At 42.1% G+C, this 22,297-nt stretch overlaps 1 protein-coding gene across 5 annotated transcripts in view; it reads right to left on the minus strand.

Annotated features, from left to right (window-relative positions):
- The window catches only part of TMEM131 (transmembrane protein 131), a 255,588-nt gene that overhangs the window by 51,160 nt on the left and 182,131 nt on the right, over positions 1 to 22,297 (minus strand). For all 5 annotated transcript variants that reach the window (XM_073664550.1, XM_073664548.1, XM_073664549.1 and 2 more), the window contains 7 exons: positions 6,036 to 6,159; positions 4,552 to 4,668; positions 4,142 to 4,268; positions 3,092 to 3,168; positions 2,783 to 2,933; positions 2,643 to 2,699; positions 2,362 to 2,423 (listed from right to left, as the gene is read on the minus strand). In XM_073664550.1, the coding sequence (XP_073520651.1) occupies positions 2,362 to 2,423; positions 2,643 to 2,699; positions 2,783 to 2,933; positions 3,092 to 3,168; positions 4,142 to 4,268; positions 4,552 to 4,668; positions 6,036 to 6,159 (715 nt within the window). The remainder of the gene's footprint in view (positions 1 to 2,361; positions 2,424 to 2,642; positions 2,700 to 2,782; positions 2,934 to 3,091; positions 3,169 to 4,141; positions 4,269 to 4,551; positions 4,669 to 6,035; positions 6,160 to 22,297) is intronic.

Here is a 22,297-nt window from a genome sequence, read left to right on the forward strand (position 1 = left end):
CTGTTTCCAGACAGGTGTCGAAATACATGATCAGCATCACACAACTAAGTAAAACTACAAAGGATGTGAACAATGAGCTGATCGCTAAAATATTGAAGCCAATTTGCTCAGTAGTCTCTCCCCACCCAGTTACAAATTCCTTTACATCATGCCTCAAGATACTGTAGTTACCTGACAAAGTTACCCAGGCTATAAAGCGAGTAATGAGATGAAGGAATGAAATCTCATGAGTGCACCCCCCACAGGCAGATACACGTGACTGCATATTTTAGGTTAGGCAGCAAAATAGCCAGAGGCGTTTTATCACACAGCACATGCACTTATTTGTGTTGGCATCTTTATGTCAATAAATCAAAACCTGTCCCTTACAAAGAGAACTTCTCACCATATTTCATGAATACTGGCCATCTAACAATGCTAACATAAAGGTTACCAACAAAATCTCACCTGTACAATAGCATCTTAAGCCAAATTCACATGTTGAGTATTTAGTGAGTATTTTACATCAGCATATGTAAGCCAAAACCAGGAGTGGAAAAGTAGAATAGAAAAATGTCACCACTTCTGCGTTTTTTACCCACGCTTACAAATACGGATGTAAAAAAAACTCACCAAAATACTGAACGTGTGCACATGTCCTTAAAGGAAAGCCCCACTTTTAGGACTTTTACCAATTGAATGGCTCATAATTTAAATAATTAACATATATTTATTGCTGAGCTACAGCACTGTTACCCTCCTTCATAAATTCCTTGTCTGATTTTTTTCTCACCGGTGTGTGAGCTAGCGATGAGGACGTGTGCCGTATCTCACCACGGCAAAGCTTATATGCAAGTATAAACTTCGGGAGCCCCCACAGAAGTGAATCTCCACTTTAAAACTTCAATAGGACCCTTCAGTAAAACATGCACATGAGTGCCCCAGGAATGCAGGGAAGCAATCTACTTGCATGAAGTTCATGCCTTGGATATTCTGCCCCACACATATACTGATTTTTGTTGCTATTTTTGTGTGCAGTTAATTAGGGAGAGTCTTTGAAGCAGAAACTGTGACAAGAGTGAATGAATATATGGCATATGGAAAGTAACTCCACAAACTCTATTAATACCAACACTGCCAATTAAATTTCAAGGTTACATGTATGGACCAAGGAATAATGATCCCATCCACCTGTCCTGAGAAGGTATTCTAACCTTCTCCACAGGCTTATTATGTTTGGATAAAAAAAAGAATTTCCATGAAGAAGCTGTAGCCTCAGGTCTGGGGGTGGCAATTGGAAAATCAACTCGCTGACTGTCATGTATGAATATACTAGATTGGTTAGAATGACAGCTGCTCTCCTCAACAATGGATCCACATGTGGCACATTTTTCTGATATAATTTTAACTGTGTGGTATAATCAAAGGGGTTGTCCTCTATTCAAATAATCCCTTCTCAATTACTATATTCCCCCACGTAAAAAATTAAAAACAGCCTGTACTCACTTCTGGTGATATCAACTCTGTCGATGCCAGATCTCCCGGGGCTCGCGTGACATTATGTCACGTGAGTCCTGCAGCCAGACAGTGGCCACTAAAAGCTGCTTCACTCTCACTACCTTCTAACAAAACTGACAGCTGGAGGAAGCGAGAACTGCTGCTGCTCTCTAACTCCACCCAGATGTCAGTTTTGTCAAAAGGAAATGAAAGTGAAGTGTTCCATTAGTCGCACTGACATTAGTGGAATGGTGCTTACACCAAAGGTGAGCACAGACGGGCTTTATTTTAGATAGCCTCAATTACTATATTTTGTTGTCTTAATAGTGGACAACTCCTTTATAAAGAAGGAAAAAACAAAAACAAACTTGTACTTCCCCACTAATTCTCCTGCCCTTCATCCCTGGCACTCTATACTTGTCTTCCAGCAATTACCTGCCAGCCAGGCAGACATGACTGCTGCAGGCAATCACTGGCCTGCTTATTTTGTGTTTCATACGCAGGCATCACTACCAAGGCCAGAGATTTGCTTCATAAGCCACATGGGCATGGTTGGCACGTTATCACTAGCAGGGATCACTGGAGTGTCGCACGCATTTCCCTACTGTTAGTACACCTTGTAATATATATCCCGGATAACTTGTAAAAGCATTTAAACTATATTAACAAGTGGCAGATTTACTACAGACATTTCTGCACAATTCCTATACGCCTGAATGAGGTTTTGCGAAATTCATTCACATGATGCAGAAACCACCATATTTATTTGCACAGAAGGGATTTTCAGTCACAGGCAATTCTGAAACAAATCTGTCGAGTGTAAAGTTACCTTTAAAATCGCAAAAATGTAAATGAAGACAACTGAAAGATAGAAGTGCTACTTACAGTTATAGGAACATCTTTAGTTCCGGAATTTAGTAAATGGAGATTAAGAACTTTGGGAACATCTGGAAGAGAAAAGAGAAGGTTTCTTAGTACACTCACTCATGGAAGGGTAATGTATTAAACGATTTAGAAAACAAAATCGCATAAGAGTATAGTAGTAAAAATATGAAAAACAATTACATGCACTTTAATAATTCAGGATCCTACAACTTCATCTGCCACAACAGACGAGGAATGAAGAATTTCTAATTATAAAATGCAATATTAGTGAGCTTTCTCACCTTGTGTTCGTAATGTACCAAAATCCAGCATTTCTATTGATGAATAAATGCCAGGGGCTAAAAAGAAAACAAAGTCACATCTCCAAACCTCCTAAAAAGGATAAGACATACACATTGTATAAAGTGACAATGAAATTAACCTGTTGTGACTTCCACCTCCACAGGAAGGATAATGAACTCTGCGCTGTCAGATGCATTGGTTTTAATCCTAATGAAGGCAGTGTGATTGTCAGCCTCTCGAGAAGAGAAGCTTGCACGCATTACACCCTTTGTTTCATATGGTGGTATTTCCTGCAAAAATAAATAATAATTAGTACTATCACCTCAATATGTTCTGTTGACATGAATTGCGGTGCTTTCAAGATTTACTAGGTCCTACAGTCTATAGCCCATACACAGCTATCACCAGTCAGGCTTCAGTAATTGGTGGAGGACTGAAGGATGCTTACCCATAATTTCTTGGTGCCTCCTTGCTGGCCTGTTGGAAGCTCTAAGTGCAGATCACCCCCACTGGAATACATTTCTACTACCTATAAAAAAAAATAACAGGCCTCAAAATCATTTCGAATAAAAACAGGTCTGTATAAAACAGTTCTGACAGAAAAAAAGTATAATAAAATTATAGGGTTATTTCTAAAATAGCAACTATCCCATTGCATGGATAACTTGCCAGGATTGGGGATAACCTGCTGATCTCTTGGGGTCTGATCATTGGGACCCAAAGTAATCCAGAAAAAGGGCCCATGGAACCCAGATAATGAACAGAGGTGTACATTCATGGTCTATGAGACCGCTGGAAATAGAGAGCTGAACTAAGCTTTCTCCAGAACTCCCATAGACACCTAATGGAGCACTTCATTCAAGATTAAGCTGCAGTTTCATTCAGGTCTGTATCCCCCCTTCTTGAGATCACTTGGAGTGCCAGTGGTCGGACCCCCAGCTACATCAGGGGTTGGCTTGCTATTTTAGGAACCCTATGAAGACTTTACATGGAACTTGTCACTATTATATGACTGAAAAAAATGAGGACATCCGTATAATACTCTAAAATAATCAGTGCAAATAACTGCAATAACCCCAGAGGTTATAACTGAACTGATTTGTGGGACTCTGGTCCATCAGCCAGTTCAGAAGTCTCTGGGCACTAGATGGGAGGCTCGCAAATCTCTAACCTTCCGGGATACCCGTCACGGCTTTCGATTAGCTAGGCTGGCGCGACGTCATCTGTGCAATACACTGCCAAGAGGACATCACGCCAGTTAGGGAAATCTACTGTTTTTGGAGTGTAAAATGGATGGAAAACAGAGGTAAGATAATCGAATAGGAAAAAGCTGTTTATATAACCTCATTAAGTATCCATATATGTACGTATATATGTATGTATGCGTACATGCATGTTTCACCAGTATGAATAAAGGGTTGATGTGTGCCTTAACATTACAAAACTTCTGTGAGACAGGCATAATTAAACATTTCATGACCAAAACAGTAAGTAGTACCTACCTGTAAAGGTTCACTGTGTGGGTTATGAATATTAATTAAAGGTGAAAAACTGCTATTTACAGGAACTCGTGCCCCAATGAATGGGCGCAATCTATATGGGTTGGGGATCCCAACTCCAAAAACCTGCAATACATTAGAAAAATTTACACAGATTATAAATAAGGTTTGCGTGCAAAATTCACATTTTAGCCCCTATGTGCACTTAGTGGGATCCAGCGCAGGCTTCTCCGTGGTCTGCGCTGAATCCAGGTATATGTTGGTAGGGGAGTATAGCTTTGTTATATTTAACATACCACGCAACTGCTAAAATGTTACATTTTCCCAGACAACCATTTTAAAACTGATGGTGTCTAACATCTATGCCAGCATCAGGATTTTGTCATTTTACATATATTTAATATCCTACCTGATAGGTAAATACCCCATGATTTGAGGTGTTAATAAATAAAGTATTTTCTACGTTTCCCACTACTCTTGCGAGAAACACTACATCAAACGATGTGTTCCCTCCTGGGAGAATTTTCTGTGGAGGAAAAAAAAACAAGTAAATTCAAGGAAAATCATTAACAAGATAGTAAAAAAAAATAATAATATAGGCTTTGCAACAATTAATGATAATTCAGATGTCCTACTGTTAGAAACAAAACAAAAAGCGCAAGCATGAAGGAACGTTATTGTGCAGCATAGATTAATAATGGACAACGATATAAATACCTACCAGCACAACCTCCAACATTAACTAGGATAAATAAATCAATCACATCATCCTTTATATAGCAAATCATTCAGAAAAAAAGCTTCAAGGATAGCACCAAAGGGAGGAAAATGTATCTTTTCAAGGAGCGGATATTTGCAGGATGCAGTTAATCTACGAAAACCCTCCCAGGACTCAATTGCTGTGACAGCCAGGTTTTTACTACTGCTCCAAAAATAATAGAGCAATAAAAAGAGATGGATGTTAGGCTCTGAAGGTCACAAACGCGTCCAGAACCCTGCTATTAATAGGAGATCCTCAGTCCATGTTCAGGGAGCGCTTTAAAAGTATAAGTGTTCAGCTGACTAATTCTGAGAAAAACCTAAACCAAATGGTGATAGGAAATAGGAGATAAGCTGTTTGCCGACCTGCAGGATTTTCTGCAAGCTGCAGACAAACAGTCTTGTAGAAATTCAGCAGAGAATACAGGTTTTCTTCTACCGATCTATTCTTTGTTTTAGGTTGGGCAGGCTTAAGAAGGTCTTTAAGGATGACCAAAAAAAACGCAGTCACTCTATGTGATTGAAGACTGTCGAATCGTTACAGTGTGTGATGTGCACACTGTTACAATTCTCCTATAACTCCCATGCAAAAGAGCTGCCTGCGACCACATTCATAGGGTTTGCATTGTTGCAGCTCTGTGCTGAATAGACACTCTTCCAAAACTCAATGCACCAGCCAAGGAGAGTCTAAGACGTTGTATACATGTGGTCACATGACCACCCCATCGCAAAGGGAAATACAGGGGAATCGTGACAATGTGTGCACTACACACTGTCATGATCTTGCAGTCTGCAATCACATAGCGTGTCAGAGGCGGAGACTCCTACTTTTGCCAGCCATCTTCTAGCCACACACAAGACAGTGAAAAGGAATAGGACAACCATTTTCTGGACTGGAGAGATTTATGTCTTATATATTTATAAATATTAATTGTAATATGAGATACTAGCAATACAAATTTCAATTTTACATAATATAAAAGAACTTTTGTGGGGAATATGAAGTCATATAGCTCTTAAAGGGGTGTTCCCACGAACAAACTTAATTGTAATCAACATTTTAATCAATAGATCTTTAAATAACAGTACGTTCCATAATTGGAAATCAGTAGTAAAAAAGTAACCAAAACTTACTCTATTTTGAAAAAAAGATGCATGAAAATGCGATGTTGTTGCTGATATAGATATTAAAGTAATAGTTTCATCTGCACTAGGATTGTGCAAGTAAACTTTTTCCATTTTCGGCATCCCCACAGGCCTATGATAAAAGACAGAAAACAGTATTACAACGTGCATACAAAGACATTTCACGAGGCTTAAGTGCAATAATTAGCATTTATAACCATTATATGGCTAAAAAAGCCTTTAGCAATTTCATGACATTTCAAAGAGAAAAGCAATACCCTGAGCGAAGCTAGCAAAATGCAGTCCATTTTGTGAAGATCCTAACAACAAAAAGTAGTAATTGTGAGAAAATCACTGCCTAAAAGCCAAAACCATGGACATTGAGCTCTCAGAGGCGTCTCCTAAGAAATAATGTGTTCTAAAGTGCAGCATTAAAAAACATGAGCATTGCTGGATGGACTATAGATACAACTGTAATCAGAGGTGAGGCAGCAGAGCACAGAAATGTTCCTTTACACAAAAGATCTGCATCAGCAGTAGCTGTATATATAGCTGTAGAAATGTATACCGCCACTGTATAAACTCCGTACCTTTGTGCTCGGGCTAAAGCAGCCCAGAATAACAAAAGAATAAGACTGATCATAGTTAGGAAATTTACATGCTGCCTTAAAAGTCTTGTACTGGAAAACTAGGATAGGTGAGACAACGAAAACGTAACCTTTAATTAGTCACTGACTTGTGTCACAGGCAGCAAAACAGCATAAACAAACAATCACAACTGATGCACTGCCCGGTCACTGTAACCAATGTCACCAAAGCAAAATACACCTCATCTGTGCACCAAAATTGCAAAACTATGAATCACACAGGTAGTAATCACAAAACCGTGTCATCCAAATCAATACCACAAGATATGTCAGATGACTACTGCGTATGTTACAGCTGTCATGTTGTCAGATGGGTAGAGGGAGAGTCTTTAACATGCCCCTATAAGCCTATCCTGCACGCTAACAACCTAACAGTTACCCCGACTAGGAAGCCACTGATCATATGAGCTGCAATGTACCAACATACCATCAGTTGGGTCTGGTCTATACTAATGATCAGTGATCTGTCAGTAGGATCAACCCTCCTAAGCAGTGTATATGAGTACACAGGTCATAGGTAGCTGAATAACATGATACTTTAATATCTGTGATCCGATGTCTTGTTCAAGAAAAAAAACATTTTTCTTAATAGATCATTTGCATATAAGATCTATGGGTCGGACACAGTTCTCTATGAGAATCGGTCTCCAGACCTTATTTTAAAAAAAAAGAAGATTACAAGTGTGGACCAAGTAATGACTGACACTTTTCTCTCATAACTACACATAGCTCTGTAGTAAGATCAAAGCCCACACCTGACAGCGGCGTCCACACCGGACAGCGGCAGTGAAGTTTGTCTCATTACAACCACATCTACAGATGACCTCTCACAGTGTTTCAGCTTCCATCTCACAGGCAGCCAGTGCGGGGGAAGTACAGTACAGCAGAGCTCACAGCTCTATGAAAAGACAACTGCAAATGTGCTTGTTGTGTTTGTAATGAGACAAAGTTCAGCTCTGCTGTACTGCATTGGTTATAATCAAACACAGCTCTGCAGCAGAACTGACAGCACTACCAGAGGACAAGGGATGCTAAAAATGTTTGTACTATGACAAAGTTCACAAGGAAAATAAGCTGCAACTTGTGTGAACCATGCCATTCGATTCTGCCAATCACATAGAAAGCCTCTGGTGAGGGCCAACATATGGCTTGGCAAATTTACATTTGTCACTATGAGGTTCACTGCTGCCTCTTGCTCCGCATTTATTTCATTATTTTTCTTGAACTTTGAAAGATAGTGAACGGACAGCAGATAAGAAGTTACTGCTTATCAGTTAAGATAAATGTATGGGCTGACATCTACCTGACCTGATCACACCATATACTAGGGACTAAAAATGAACAAGCCTTGGATCAATGCTTCTTTACGCCACATATACTACTTAAAAATTATTTGCCAAGTACCGCCCCCTGAATGACAACTAACTTTTTAATTTCTAAAAGGCCTTATGACCTCATGAGCTGGCATCTGGCAAATCAATTTAGCTTTCAGAAGTAGAGTTTATGCTATTATGCATTTGTTGTACAGTGGACTTATTATGTTACCTGACCCCTGCAGCCGTTCAGTGGCCACAGATTGTTATTTCATGAAAATGTTGAAGCCCATCAGTGGGTACTGATTGTTATGACACATGACCCCTGCAGCCTATCAGTGGCCACTGACTACTGTATAGGCTGCAGCACTCACGTGACAGAATGTCAAGCAAGCACCGGTAGATACAGCGCCAACATTGCTGGAAAGGCAATGGTTTGGCAGCTTTATTTTATTTTACATGGGGCGCTGTTGCATTTACCGTAACAAGGGATTTTGCTTTTAAAAGGATAGCTCTGGGAGATTATAAAAAGCAGTGGATTATAGTACCAGACAAGTAAGGGATTTCGGTCCAATCCGGCCGCGGCTCTCCCAACCGAAGTGTGACAGCTTCATATATTTCTAGGAGACTGTCACGCTTGGGTCAGGAGACCCACGGCTAGTCCGAACATTGCGGTCCATTATTGGACCGCGATATTATTATCCATGAAATAGATCTGTTGCAGAAATTTACTGTACTTTACTTTGGATCAGTTTCATTCAACTGAATGGGGTTGTTTTAGCAGCCAGCACATGTAATTCTACAAACCTAATTCAGATAAACAGGACAGATATTTTTGCGCTAAATCTGCCAGTTTTAAATAGATACTCTTATGAGCAATAGCGGGTATCCAAGAAATTTTCTTTACACTTTAATTGTTAAATATGCAATTTTAATTCCTGTAGCAAGTAAAAATGAGCAAATCTATGTAATAAACTGACCTCCATAGATCTATCCGTGCTGTTGCTGTATGTGATGCACCAATTATGTAGTGCATAACACAAATGATCATAATTAGAATGACTAAATATAGAAACTAGAACTAATACTATACGTTGTGTCTACGCTGCATACTTTCACACTGCACAGAACATAACAAAAGTCACAGAAAACCAGTGAACCACAACTGACCCAAGAGCAGGTGTCAGCAGCAGCTCTGTAAGTGCACCCCACAAAGACTACATAGGACGAGACCTAAAGACTAGAGTGTACCTGTATACGGTGCGGACAGCATCTCTAACCCATACGTCACAACACTAAGCTGATAGCTCAGCTAAGGTATCAGGAGTCGGGTGCTTTTTCATGCACATTTCCGGCCCGTAAACCAGACCAGATTAGTGAATGCTGCAATTTTCACTGAAAATTACCCCTGTAAATTTGCAGTTTGTTGTCCTTTACACACATGGGTAACATAATGACTGAAAATACAGCTGTCTGTTCGGAGCCCTAGAATCCCTCACAGACCCCCAAATCACAATTTCCATCAAAAGTAGTACTGGCTTTTCCCAATTTACTCTTCTTTGTAATGTGTTGCAGAACGCCAGTTACCTTCTCAGCGTTGTTGAGCATATGGGACCAGTAAGGGGTGCTGTGATCTATATCCCAGCACCGATTATGCCGTTTACAAACCCCGATATAAAAGAACCTCATGTCAAGGAAATGTCCTACTCACATCCATTGAGCAGTAGAATGGTGCCGGCCAGGATCTATTGTGCTTGCTCTATAAATGTGTTCTTCTGATAATTGGGCCAAAAACTACCAACTACAGGAACACAGCCATGACAATAACCACTGCTAACAAAGATACAAAAAAGGGACATTTATACCACAATGAACATCTCCAGGTAAGAAAAACTTAAGACTATTGTACATCTTAGCACAGAAATTTTATTTTATTGTCAATTTGCTTCCTATATGTAAAATTAAGAAACTTTTTAAACAGTCTTCATTAAAAAATGTCTACCATGTTGTTGCTGCAGAGTGTTTATGTCCTTTATCTAGCTGAGTGCTTTTGCAAAACTGCTAGAAAATTGTGAAGGCTTCTGCTCCTGGTTCTGACAGCTCTCAGCATTCCCATCCCTTCTCTCAGTCTAAGACCACGGCCCCACTATCAGTATTCGGTCAGTATTTTCTCTCAGGAGTGGGAACCAAAACCAGGAGTGGGTGATAAATGCAGAATTGGTGACTTGTTTCTATTATGCCTTTTTTCTGATTGTTCCTCACCTGGTTTTGGCTCCCACTCCTGAGAAAAAATACTGACCAAATACTGATAGTGGGGCCTGATAGTGGGGCCGTGACCTTAGAGATAACAGCAGGGAGGAGGTTTGACATTTGAATTGAGTGTCAAATTAGAAATGCGCTGATATATGAACTAAAGGCCCCATCACACTAAGCGACGCTACAGCGATCCCGACAACGGTACGACCTGTCAGGGATCGTTGCTGCGTCGCCATGTGGTCGCTGGTGAGATGTCAAACAGTCAGATCTTCCCAACGATGCAACGACCCGTAACGATCTGTATAACGATGCACGCCTATGTGTTTCTGTGTCTGAGTCGTCAACAAGGTCGTTGGTAAGGTGTCAAGCACACCGATGCATGCTACCCAGCGGGAGAGCAACGATCAAAGAAATGTCTAGACCATTCCAACACAACCAGCGATCTCACAGCAGGGGCCTGATCGCTGCTAAGTGTCAAAAGTAGTGAGATCGCTACGGAGGTCGCTGTTGCATCACAAAACTTGTGACTCGGCAGCGATCTCGCTAGCGATCTCGCTTAGTGTGACGGGGCCTTAAAGAAGACCGCATTACCCTGGATACACGCAGACCACATATCCTGCCTGTATTAGTGGGAGAGACACTCCTCACCAAAGAAAAATCTGAAATTATACCAAGCAGCAAATTGCATATCAGGGAACTTGAAAATGAATGAAGAAATGAAGATTGTAGATTGAAACTTAAAGGGAATCTGTCACCCTCTGGGACGTATATACCCTATTAATATGGGCACACAATTGACAGAAATGTTAATCTAGTCCTACCTGTATGCCTCATATTAATGGTCTTGTTTTGTGAAATCTTATATTTTATCTTTATATTAACGATCCCTTCCAGGCCCCGGGGCAGGAAGGAGTACCTGCCTTCGGTCTTCATTATAATAGTACCCACCCTCCCTTGCACGTCACTGTGTCCTCAGACATGCAGTTGCGGCGCTGTAATGGCGCACCTGCAAGCTGAACTCGCTCCACGATTCTCCCTTCTATGGGAGAACGTCTCCATGACTTGCCGGCGCCTGTGCAGAAGATCACAGAATACTCTAGTCAAGATTTCACAAAACACAGACCATTAATATGAGGCATACAGGTAGGACTGGTATAACATCTCTATCACCTGTATGCCCATATTAATAGGTTATATACGTCCCAGGGGGTGACAGCTTCCCTTTAAGGTGCACTTAGATTAATTAAATTAAGGTGAACGAGCATTCCTAAAAACGATTGTTTATCAGCAAGAAAACTAGCAGTATGAACAGGCTGCTGATCACTTAATGCAGGGGTGGGAAACCTCAGACCATCGGGTCATTTACGGCCCTCGATTACCTTTTGTCCGGCCCCCGGGGACCACCGTCCTTGGGGCCAGCAGCAGTATTTTGATGGCCGCCAGGCCATTAATTTCTTCTAGCTCGGTAGCACACAGTGTTCACTACTGAACGCTGAGGCACGTGCAATGATTACGTCCCGACACCAGTGCCAGCGTCAGGACGTACTCTGTGGGCAGAGTTAGCGTGCAATTTGTAGGGTCCCCAAAGGATGGTATAAATATCCAAATGGCCCTTGGCAGAAAAAAAAAAAAAAAAGATTCCCCACCTTTGACTTAATGAATGAGAAAAATGCTCGTTCATCAGGTGAAATGATCTTTTGGCTTGCCCAAAGGGTAATCATTCTTGGCAGCGCATTGTCCTGTGTACAGTCTGCAATACTGATCACAATGGCAGCCTATTGGCCCCAAGCGATCTACTACAGTTCATTTAGTGCACATCAGAAGCATGGCCTGACTGTGTAAACAGGCTATTAAACGACCACCAATCAGCAAACAGGTAACTGATCAGCGGTCGATTAGTGCTGCAGATCTTGTCATGTAAACTCACCCGAAGTGCAATTTTATTATCTAAAGGTAAACATTAAGGCCATGTGCCCACGTAGAGTTTTTGTAGCGTTTTTATGGCCGCGAAAACGCTTGTAAAACCGTCTGCCATGCAAAGCAATGTGAATTAGGATGTGCTGTGCACATGATGCGCTAATTAGCGCGCCGAATTCGCATTGCGTTGCAAAACGCAGCATGACCATTTCTACCGCGATTACGCCGCAAATTCGAGGGCCATTGAGGAACATTGAAACGCAGCAAACCCGCAGGTATATGTGGATTTGCTGAGTTTCAATTAAATTCAATGGCCGCGAATTTGCAGCGTAATCGCGGTGCGTGTGGTACCCGGGATGGAGAAGACTACAACTCCTCTTCATCCCGGCTACCACGCAGTGAAAAAAAGAAATAAAGTTAAAAATAAAAAAAACCTGTATACTCACTTCTCCGGTCTGCTCCCGGCAGCGTCCTCTCTCCTCTGTGTCCCGTGGTGTACTTGCAGGACCTGCGGGGACGTCATTTAGTCAGCTGATGGTCACGCGACCGCTGACGTCAGCGGTCAGGTGATGGTCGCGTGACCATCAGCTGACCAAATGACGTCACCGCAGGTCCTGCCAGTACACCGTGGGACGCCGAGGAGAGAGGATGCCGCTGGGAGCAGATCGGAGAGGTGAGTATACAGGTTTTTTCTATTTTTAACTTTTAATTTTTTTTTTTTTTTTTACTATAGATAGCAGCATTTAAAGCATCTAAGTTGGTCACACAATATAAATCCATGCCGGTTGCATGGATTTATATTGTGTGACCAACTTGTCAAGCATTTTTCCAAGTGATGCTCAAAATCGCTTGGAAAAGTGCTTGAAAAAAAGCACATGCGAAAACGCATGTAAAAAAGCTGAAAAAACACTTCTCTCTGGCAGAAAAAAAGCATGTAAATCTGCATGCGTTTTTTTGTGCCAGAGAGGCAAAAACGCTCTGCATCAAATCACATAGCCTACCATACATAAAATCATTTTTTCATGTGAAAAGTGTCTATAGCCTTTAAGGTAATTACATGGATTTTTTTAAATGAGAGACAAGTTTAGCTACAATCTTTGATACAGATATACCCCTTTAACTTGTAAAAGCTTGTGACATATTTTGGATATGTATTTCACAAATTTGCCTTGAGGTATGGAAGGAATTTGACTCCTCTTTTCACAGTACCATGCCTCACTAAAGCAAACCCTTAATTTTACGTATTAACCGAAGATGAATGGAGGAAAACAGAAAGAATTGCTAAAACAGTTTTATAAAAGCCATTGTACAACCCAGACACTTGGTATGGGAAAAACCTACCTAGCTGTGTGCAACAAAAAGGTAACTACAACCCAGCGCTTCCTTATTTTATGCCGTTTTTAACCAGAAGCTTGGGAAAAAAGGTTAGACGACCGAAGAGCGAGAAGTGAATTTTTTTATTTCATTTTATAATTTTTCTTAAGATTCCTACAAATTTACACAAATTTACACTAACACTGAATAATACGACCTGGTCTAAACCTGTGTGTTATTTGTTCGATTATAATCTTATTATTGAACAGATAAAAAATTAAGCAAAAATAAAACACTAATTTTCTTAGTGTGTCACCATAAAATCACACACAACTCATTTCGAGGGATCAAAAAAAAAAAATCTTACATTTTTCACTTCAATTTTAGGAAAATATCAGCTATTCTTTCACTTTGGTTTTTACATAAAAATGCTTTGCATTGTGGATGTGAAGAAATACCATATACGTGACTGGAAAAGTAATCAAGGTAATCAGCCAAATTTAGAAACTAAGAAGAGTATTCGTCGTACTAGGCAATAAAAAACATCTTCGTAAGACACAGACCTTTCACAAGATCAAAGTGAACAGTTTATTTTATTCAGCTGCTTACCCAAGTAAAACATTTTTTTTTTTTAATCTGACATACTGTTCCCGATATATGGGCTTTTTTTAAAAATTTTTATTTAGTGCTAATTTTTAAGGTCTTCCCAAGTAGATGCGACTCCCAGGATTCTCTAGGGCATTTTTTTATGGCTGCTCTGCATTACTACCCCGCGAGCAACACCCCTTTGGTAAAGACCAAACAAATTAGCATTAAATACACTGCTCAAAAAAATAAAGGGAACACTTAAACAACACAATGTAACATCAAGTCAATATTACTTCTGTGAAATCTACCTGTCCAGTTATGAAGCAACACTGATTGTGAATCAATTTCTCCTGCTGTTGTGCAAATGGAATAGACAACTGGTAGAAATGTTCGTCAATTAGCAAGATACCCCCTATAAAGGAGTGGTTATACAGGTGACGACCACAGACCATTTCTCTGTTCTCATCCTTTTTAGCCATTGTTTTGGTCACTTTTTCATTTTGCCATTGCTCTCACCCCTAGAGGTTCAGTAGCATGAGGCGGTGTCTACAGTACAACCCACAGAAGTTGCTCAGGTAGTGCAGCTGATTCAGGATGGCACATCAGTGCGAGCTGTGGCAAGAAGGGTAGCTGTGTCTGTCAGCACAGTGTCCAGAGCATGGAACAGATACCAGAAGACGTGGAGGGGGCCGTAGGAGGGCAACAACCCAGCAGCAGGACCGCTACCTCCGCCTTTGTGCAAGGAGGAACAGGAGGAGCACTGCCAGAGTCTTGCAAAATGACCTCCAGAAGGCCACAAATGTGCATGTGTCTGCACAAACGGTTAGAAACCAACTCCATGAGGGTGGTATGAGGGCCCGACGTCCACAGATGGGGGTTGTGCTCACAGCCCATCACCGTGCAGGAAGCTTGGCATTTGCCACAGAACACCAGAATTGGCAAAGTCGCCACTGGCGCCCTGTGCTCTTCACAGATGAAAGCAGGTTCACACTGAGCACATGTGACAGACGTGACAGAGTCTGGAGATGCCGTGGAGAACGATCTGCGGCCTGCAACATCCTTCAGCATGACAGGTTTGGCAGTGGGTCAATAATGGTGTGGGGAGGCATTTCTTTGGTGGGCCACACAGCCCTCCATGTGCTCGCCAGAGGTAGCCTGACTGCCATTAGGTACCGAGATGAGATCCTCAGACCCCTTGTGAGACCATATGCTGGTGCGGTTGGCTCTGGGTTCCTCCTAATGCAGGACAATGTCAGACCTTATGTGGCGGGAGTGTGTCCGTAGTTCCTGCAAGATGAAGACATTGAAGCTATGGACTGGCCCGCCCGTTCCCCAGACCTGAATCCGATTGAACACATCTGGGACATCATGTCTCGCTCCATCCAACAACGTCACGTTGCACCACAGACTGTCCAGGAGTTGGCGGATGCTTTAGTCCAGGTCTGGGAGGAGATCCCACAGGGACCATCCGCAACCTCATCAGGAAGCATGCCCAGGCGTTGTAGGGAGGTCATACAGGCACGTGGAGGCCACACACAATACTGACTTGTTTTAAGGACATTACATCAAAGTTGGATCAGCCTGTAGTGTGTTTTTCCACTTTAATTTTGGGGGTGACTCCAAATCCAGGTCTCCATTGGTTAATAAATTTGATTTCCATTGATGTTTTGTGTGATTTTGTTGTCAGCACATTCAACTTTGTACAGAACAAAGTATTCAATGAGAATATTTCATTCATTCAGATCTAGGATGTGTTATTTGAGTGTTCCCTTTATTTTTTTGAGCAGCGTATAAAGGCCTATATCTCTGGAAAAGGAAGGCCAAATTAAAAAAAACAAAACGCTTAAATACTTCAGGAGTGAGATAAAAGCAATAACTGGCCACTGGTCCTTGTTAACAAGATGGCACTGGCAGGAAAAAGAAGGATCAAATTTATTTGTGTATGTGTCAAATAAGTGGAATATATGTGCAACAGCCCATACCCATAACTAATACTAGGAAAGTCTAAGCACGCCAGAGCCGCCCCCCTCTCCACACGCCAGAGCCGCCCCCCTCTCCACACGCCAGAGCCGCCCCCCTCTCCACACGCCAGAGCCGCCCCCCTCTCCACACGCCAGAGCCGCCTCCCTCTCCACACGCCAGAGCCACCCCCCCTCCACACGCCAGAGCCACCCCCCTCTCCACACGCCAGAGCCACCCCCCTCTCCACACGCCAGAGCCGCCCCCCTCTCCACACGCCAGAGCCGCCCCCCTCTCCACACGCCAGAGCCGCCCCCCTCTCCACACGCCAGAGCCGCCCCCCTCTCCACACGCCAGAGCCGCCCCCTCTCCACACGCCAAAGCCGCTCCCCTCTCCACACGCCAGAGCCGCCCCCCCTCCACACGCCAGAGCCGCCTCCCTCTCCACACGCCAGAGCCACCCCCCCTCCACACGCCAGAGCCGCGCTTCCCCCTCCACACGCCAGAGCCGCGCTCCCCCCTCCACACGCCAGAGCCGCGCTCCCCCCTCCACACGCCAGAGCCGCGCTCCCCCCTCCACACGCCAGAGCCGCGCTCCCCCCTCCACACGCCAGAGCCGCGCTCCCCCCTCCACACGCCAGAGCCGCGCTCCCCCCTCCACACGCCAGAGCCGCGCTCCCCCCTCCACACATCTTTTTTTTGAACAGATATTCTTTGTGAAACTAAAATGTCCTGTATTTTTACACACAATGACTTATTCTGAAAATTGTCCTGAAATGATATTAACAAGAACCACTTCTGGAGAAGAGTTGAACTACAGATAATATTTTGTATAAGGAAATGCTGAACAGGACATTAAATACTGTCACATCTAATTAAACTGTGTTAAAAACATCCATTTTGTGAAAGCTTCATAACCATAGTGTGCACATGGCTCATTCACTGAAAACAACCACTTTTTATAAAACAGATTATATATACACGAAAAAAAAGTGTACTAATAAGCCAGACCAACTTCATGTTTTGTATCCCACAAAGGCGCATAAATTCTCGTTTTGTTTTTTTTTGCCAAGATTTTTGTAAAAATTTAATACATAGACAGTAGTCACTAGAAGGCAAGGCCCTCTGACAGGGAAGCCCCCAATGATAGGCCACAGAAGGAATCCCAAGTGGTGGTTACCCCCCTTTTTGACGTCCATATATCAAATTGGTGTGTGGACGTGGTTTGCCATCATGACAAAGCCCATCTCATGGATGTTAAGTCAGTAATATGTCAAAGTGAAAAAGGTTCAGGTATTAAATGGTCATGCTAGGTTATCTTGCTGTTTGGTGGGTGCGGTGTACTCCTGGAGATCAGTTCGAACCAGCGACATCCAGAGCAGGGCTGGCAGGATCTACAGCAAAGAGCTTACAAGCTCCTTGTACAGGAAACAAGACAGCTCAGATAGACTGCAGAGGTGGCTGGTAACCTAGGCCACAGTAAACTATAAATTTAAAAGTTCTTTCTGTAGAACAAATAGGATTTTTAATAAGAGGTTTTTAATCAGCGGTAAATGGCAAAGTTGCTTGCTTTCACAGACATTTTGCAGTTTTACTTGTACCTTTAAACTAAGCACGTTGATTACTAAAAATGTTACACAGAAAAGTTTCAACACTTCTGAGGCCTTACAAGTACTACAATGATATTTAAGCTTTTATCTATTACATCCTCCATATACATGGCTCAGATGACAACATGATGCTAATCTTCTCATGCAAAACAGTTACTAAAACCAGTGTGTAGAGAATACTCTAAATAGCTCTGGATAAATTAATAACACGTCAGATACGCTCATCTATCATCTACATGGCGGGGACATGAAAGACATTGAACATTGCAATGATTGCTTACGTCAGGACATTATAACACTGAACAGCTCTAGTTAATGTGTAGCAAACCTGCTGTGAATGACTTTGCCCCTGACATTGAAGCAAACCTCTGTCAGTGCTGGGCAAAGTCCTGCAATGAACAATGAAGCTTACAGATTAAAAAAGACTAGTAAAGCCTCACACATACAAGAAAGTCATGTGCAAGGAGCCTGTATGGTGGTGCAGAGTCCCTAGAGTTGGGCACTACATGTGCCATCATATGGTTCCTCCCAACAGCACCATATACTCCTAGGACCTGCTCCCTAAATCTGTGATGAGAACATTTATTTCTTTTATTTTTTTTACAAAAAGGTATGGCATGGACAGATAGATTTCTATAAGTATCATGGGTCAGCACAGCACATAATACAGGATTACAATTTCTCTAACACAACAATTTATATAGACAGACTATTAACCTGCATGGGATCGCTGCCATATAGGGCTGTGAGTGTCACAATAAATAAGCTACTGCTAATTTGTGTGTGCGTGTGTGTGTGTGTGTGTGTGTGTGTGTGTGTGTGTGTGTGTGTGTGTGTATTTCATATGGGCATAAATGATAATACTTAAAGGGGTTGTCCAGTTAGAAGGTATTGATGACACGTTGAGACAGGTCATCTATATCAGATTGGAGGGGGTCCAACACCCAGTACCCTACAGATCAGCTATAGTTAACAAGCTCCACTCAATGTGTAGCTGCCATTGCTAGGTACTGCAGATCAGCTTCTATTCAGCTCTCTTCAATGCGTTTACATCTGGCCAAAGCTTATAACAGCTAACAGATCAGTGGCGATCCGGGCACCCAATCTACTATTGATTATTTAGTCTAAGGGCTCATGCAGACAATTGTATTTTCGGTCCAAGGGTGATCCTACAAAACATCGAATCGCACTCAGACTAATGGTATTATTTGGGGCCATGCACATGTCAGATTTTTTTCCTTGGACCGAGTCAAAGTCAACGGGTTGGTCGGAAAAAAAAATTAAGAAATAGTCAATAGAGGAGGTAAGGTCTCAAAATGTACGACCATCGTATATACTGTAGATCCTTCTTTTCAAATTACAAAATTTTATTAATAAAATGTTAAAATAGTCAGACTATCAACACAAAACACCAAAACATAAGTAGATACAAACACTGAATTGTAAATAACTCACCCTGATATTGTACCTATAATTAACCTCTACCTACAAGCGTAGGTTGGCACCCTATGGAAGCGATGTGGCACCACATGAGCCCCTATTTTCAACATAAGTAAATTGATAACGTGTTGAAAGTGAAGTAAAAGGTAGTACTCATCTAGATACATCTTCCTCTAATTGCCTCAACGCATTTCACCCTGAGGCTCATCAGGAGGCCTGATAGAATGAGGTTAGTTCATGATAACCAGAGTTTCTCACAGGGTGAAACGCATTATCAATGTACTTATGTTAAAAATAGGGGCACAGGACACTATAGGGCATCCCAGGGGCAGGCGCCAAGGAGTGGGGGCGCCAATGTCGTGCATCTAGGGTGCCAACCTCCACTGGTAGGTAGGGTTGAGCCTATTAGGGTAAGGTAGTACCTACTGTTATCAGTATCTTGTTATCAATAATTTTTCTGGATTTGAATGGGTATATATCTCACCCTTTGCTTACTGTATGATAAGGCTTACATAGATAGAGGTGTTCATTGTATCCATATACACCTTTCATTAATTTGCTGTTACACCTGTTATGTAATTGACATTAGGGCACACCAGGGCATTGCAGGGACAGACGCTGATGAGCGGGGTCGCCACATCACTTCCAAAGCGTGCCAACCTTCTCTGGTAGGTAGAGGTTAATTATAGGTAAAGTATCAGGTGAGTAATTTCCAATCCAGTGTTTGTATCTACTTATGTTTTGGTGTTCATTTTTGTGTTAGTCTGCCCATTTTAACATTAATAAAGTTTAGTATATTAATAAGAAGGGTCTATATACAGTACAGACCAAAAGTTTTGACACACCTTCTCATTTATAGATTTTTCTGTATTTTCATGACTATGAAAATTGTACATTCACACTGAAGGCATCAAAACTATGAATTAACACATGTGGAATTATATACTTAACAAAAAAGTGTGAAACAACTGAAAATATGTCTTATATTCTAGGTTCTTCAAAGTAGCCACCTTTTGCTTTGATGACTGCTTTGCACACTCTTGGCATTCTCTTGATGAGCTTCAAGAGGTAGTCACCAGAAATGGTTTTCACTTCACAGGTGTGCTCTGTCAGGTTTAATAAGTGGGATTTCTTGCCTTATAAATGGGGTTGGGACCATCAGTTGTGTTGTTCAGAAGTCAGGTGGATACACAGCGGATAGTCCTACTGAATAGACTGTTAGAATTTGTATTAAGGCAAGAAAAAAGCAGCTAAGTAAAGAAAAACGAGTGGCCATCATTACTTTAAGAAATGAAGGTCAGTCAGTCTGAAAAATTGGGCAAACTTTGAATGTCCCCAAGTGCAGTTGCAAAAACCATCAAGCGCTACAAAGAAACTGGCTCACATGAGGACCGCCCCAGGAAAGGAAGACCAAGTCACCTCTGCTTCTGAGGATAAGTTTATCCGAGTCACCAGCCTCAGAAATCGCAGGTTAACAGCAGCTCAGATTAGAGACCAGGTCAATGCCACACAGAGTTCTAGCAGCAGACATCTCTTCAACAACTGTTAAGAGGAGACTTTGTGCAGCAGGCCTTCATGGTAAAATAGCTGCTAGGAAACCACTGCTAAGGACAGGCAACAAGCAGAAGAGACTTGTTTGGGCTAAAGAACACTAGGAATGGACATTAGACCAGTGGAAATCTGTGCTTTGGTCTGATGGGTCCAAATTTGAGATCTTTGGTTCCAACCACCGTGTCTTTGCGCGATGCAGAAAAGGTGAACGGATGGACTCTACATGCCTGGTTCCCACCGTGAAGCATGGAGGAGGAGGTGTGATGGTGTGGGGGTGCTTTGCTGGTGACACTGTTGGGGATTTATTCAAAACTGAAGGCATACTGAACCAGCATGGCTACCACAGCATCTTGCAGTGGCATGCTATTTCATCCGGTTTGCGTTTAGTTGGACCATCATTTATTTTTCAACAGGACAATGACCCCAAACCCACCTCCAGGCTGTGTAAGGGCTATTTGACCAAGTAGGAGAGTGATGGGGTGCTACACCAGATGACCTGGCCTCCACAGTCACAAGACCTGAACCTAATCGAGATGGTTTGGGGTGAGCTGGACCGCAGAGTGAAGGCAAAAGGGCCAACAAGTGCTAAGCATCTCTGGGAACTCCTTCAAGATTGTTGGAAGACCATTTCCGGTGACTACCTCTTGAAGCTCATCAAGAGAATGCCAAGAGTGTGCAAAGCAAATCAAAGCAAAAGGTGGCTACTTTGAAGAACCTAGAATATAAGACATATTTTCAGTTGTTTTTCACACTTTTTTGTTAAGTATATAATTCCAAATGTGTTAATTCATAGTTTTGATGCCTTCAGTGTGGATGTACAATTTTCATAGTCATGAAAATACAGAAAAATCTATAAATGAGAAGGTGTGTCCAAACTTTTGGTCTGTACTGTATGATAGCAGTCCGTCGAAAAAATAAATAAAATCGGACCGCACTGACTGATGACGTCTGAGTGCAGTCAGATTTTCACGGACTAACAAAATGGAGACTTTTTTTTCCCCATCTTCTCCACTTCCAAGAAAAATCAGATCACACTCTGATCAGAGTGGAATTAGCATAATTGGACCGATTTCGGTCGTGTGACACTACCCGGAGGATAGCGAATCAATATCTTCTGACTAGACAGCCTCCTTAATGGCATACCACACTAGTGATTACCGTATATTCTACACATGTGCTGCCTCTGGTGAAGACGTACTCCAAGCTCAATGCACATGGTGATACTCTGGCTCCACACATGGACTGGATATTTAGTGCTAAGTGTTGGGTCAGACCCAGTCCTGGGAGATGTTGCGATTCTACCTTTAGAAATGGACTGTGGGCTGCACGGTGGAAGCTGTTAAAGTAAAAAATATATTAAATGCATTATATATCCCAATGACATATTTCCATCTGACTACATCAGCAAAAAGCTTCCAAATAACGTAACCACTAGAACAGTCAGGATAGTAAAATGGGCAGTCTGCGCACAAGGCAGCAAGAGAAAAAAAAACAGATGTTTCTGGTTTCCATGGTTACCCCAAACACAAACCGTGACTGGGAACGTAGGTAACAGCAGACATAGAAATGTGAAGATTTTATATGTATGAATAGAAGTACTGTGTATGTCAGGACACACATTATTATACCGCCATACAGCTCCAGCAAATACGCCTTACTGGCTACCGGGTCCAAGC

This window comes from Phyllobates terribilis, unplaced genomic scaffold, assembly GCF_046119375.1.
Source record: "Phyllobates terribilis strain yellow unplaced genomic scaffold, ASM4611937v1 Scaffold_2__4_contigs__length_985480577, whole genome shotgun sequence".
In the NCBI taxonomy this organism is placed as follows: Eukaryota; Metazoa; Chordata; class Amphibia; order Anura; family Dendrobatidae; genus Phyllobates; species Phyllobates terribilis.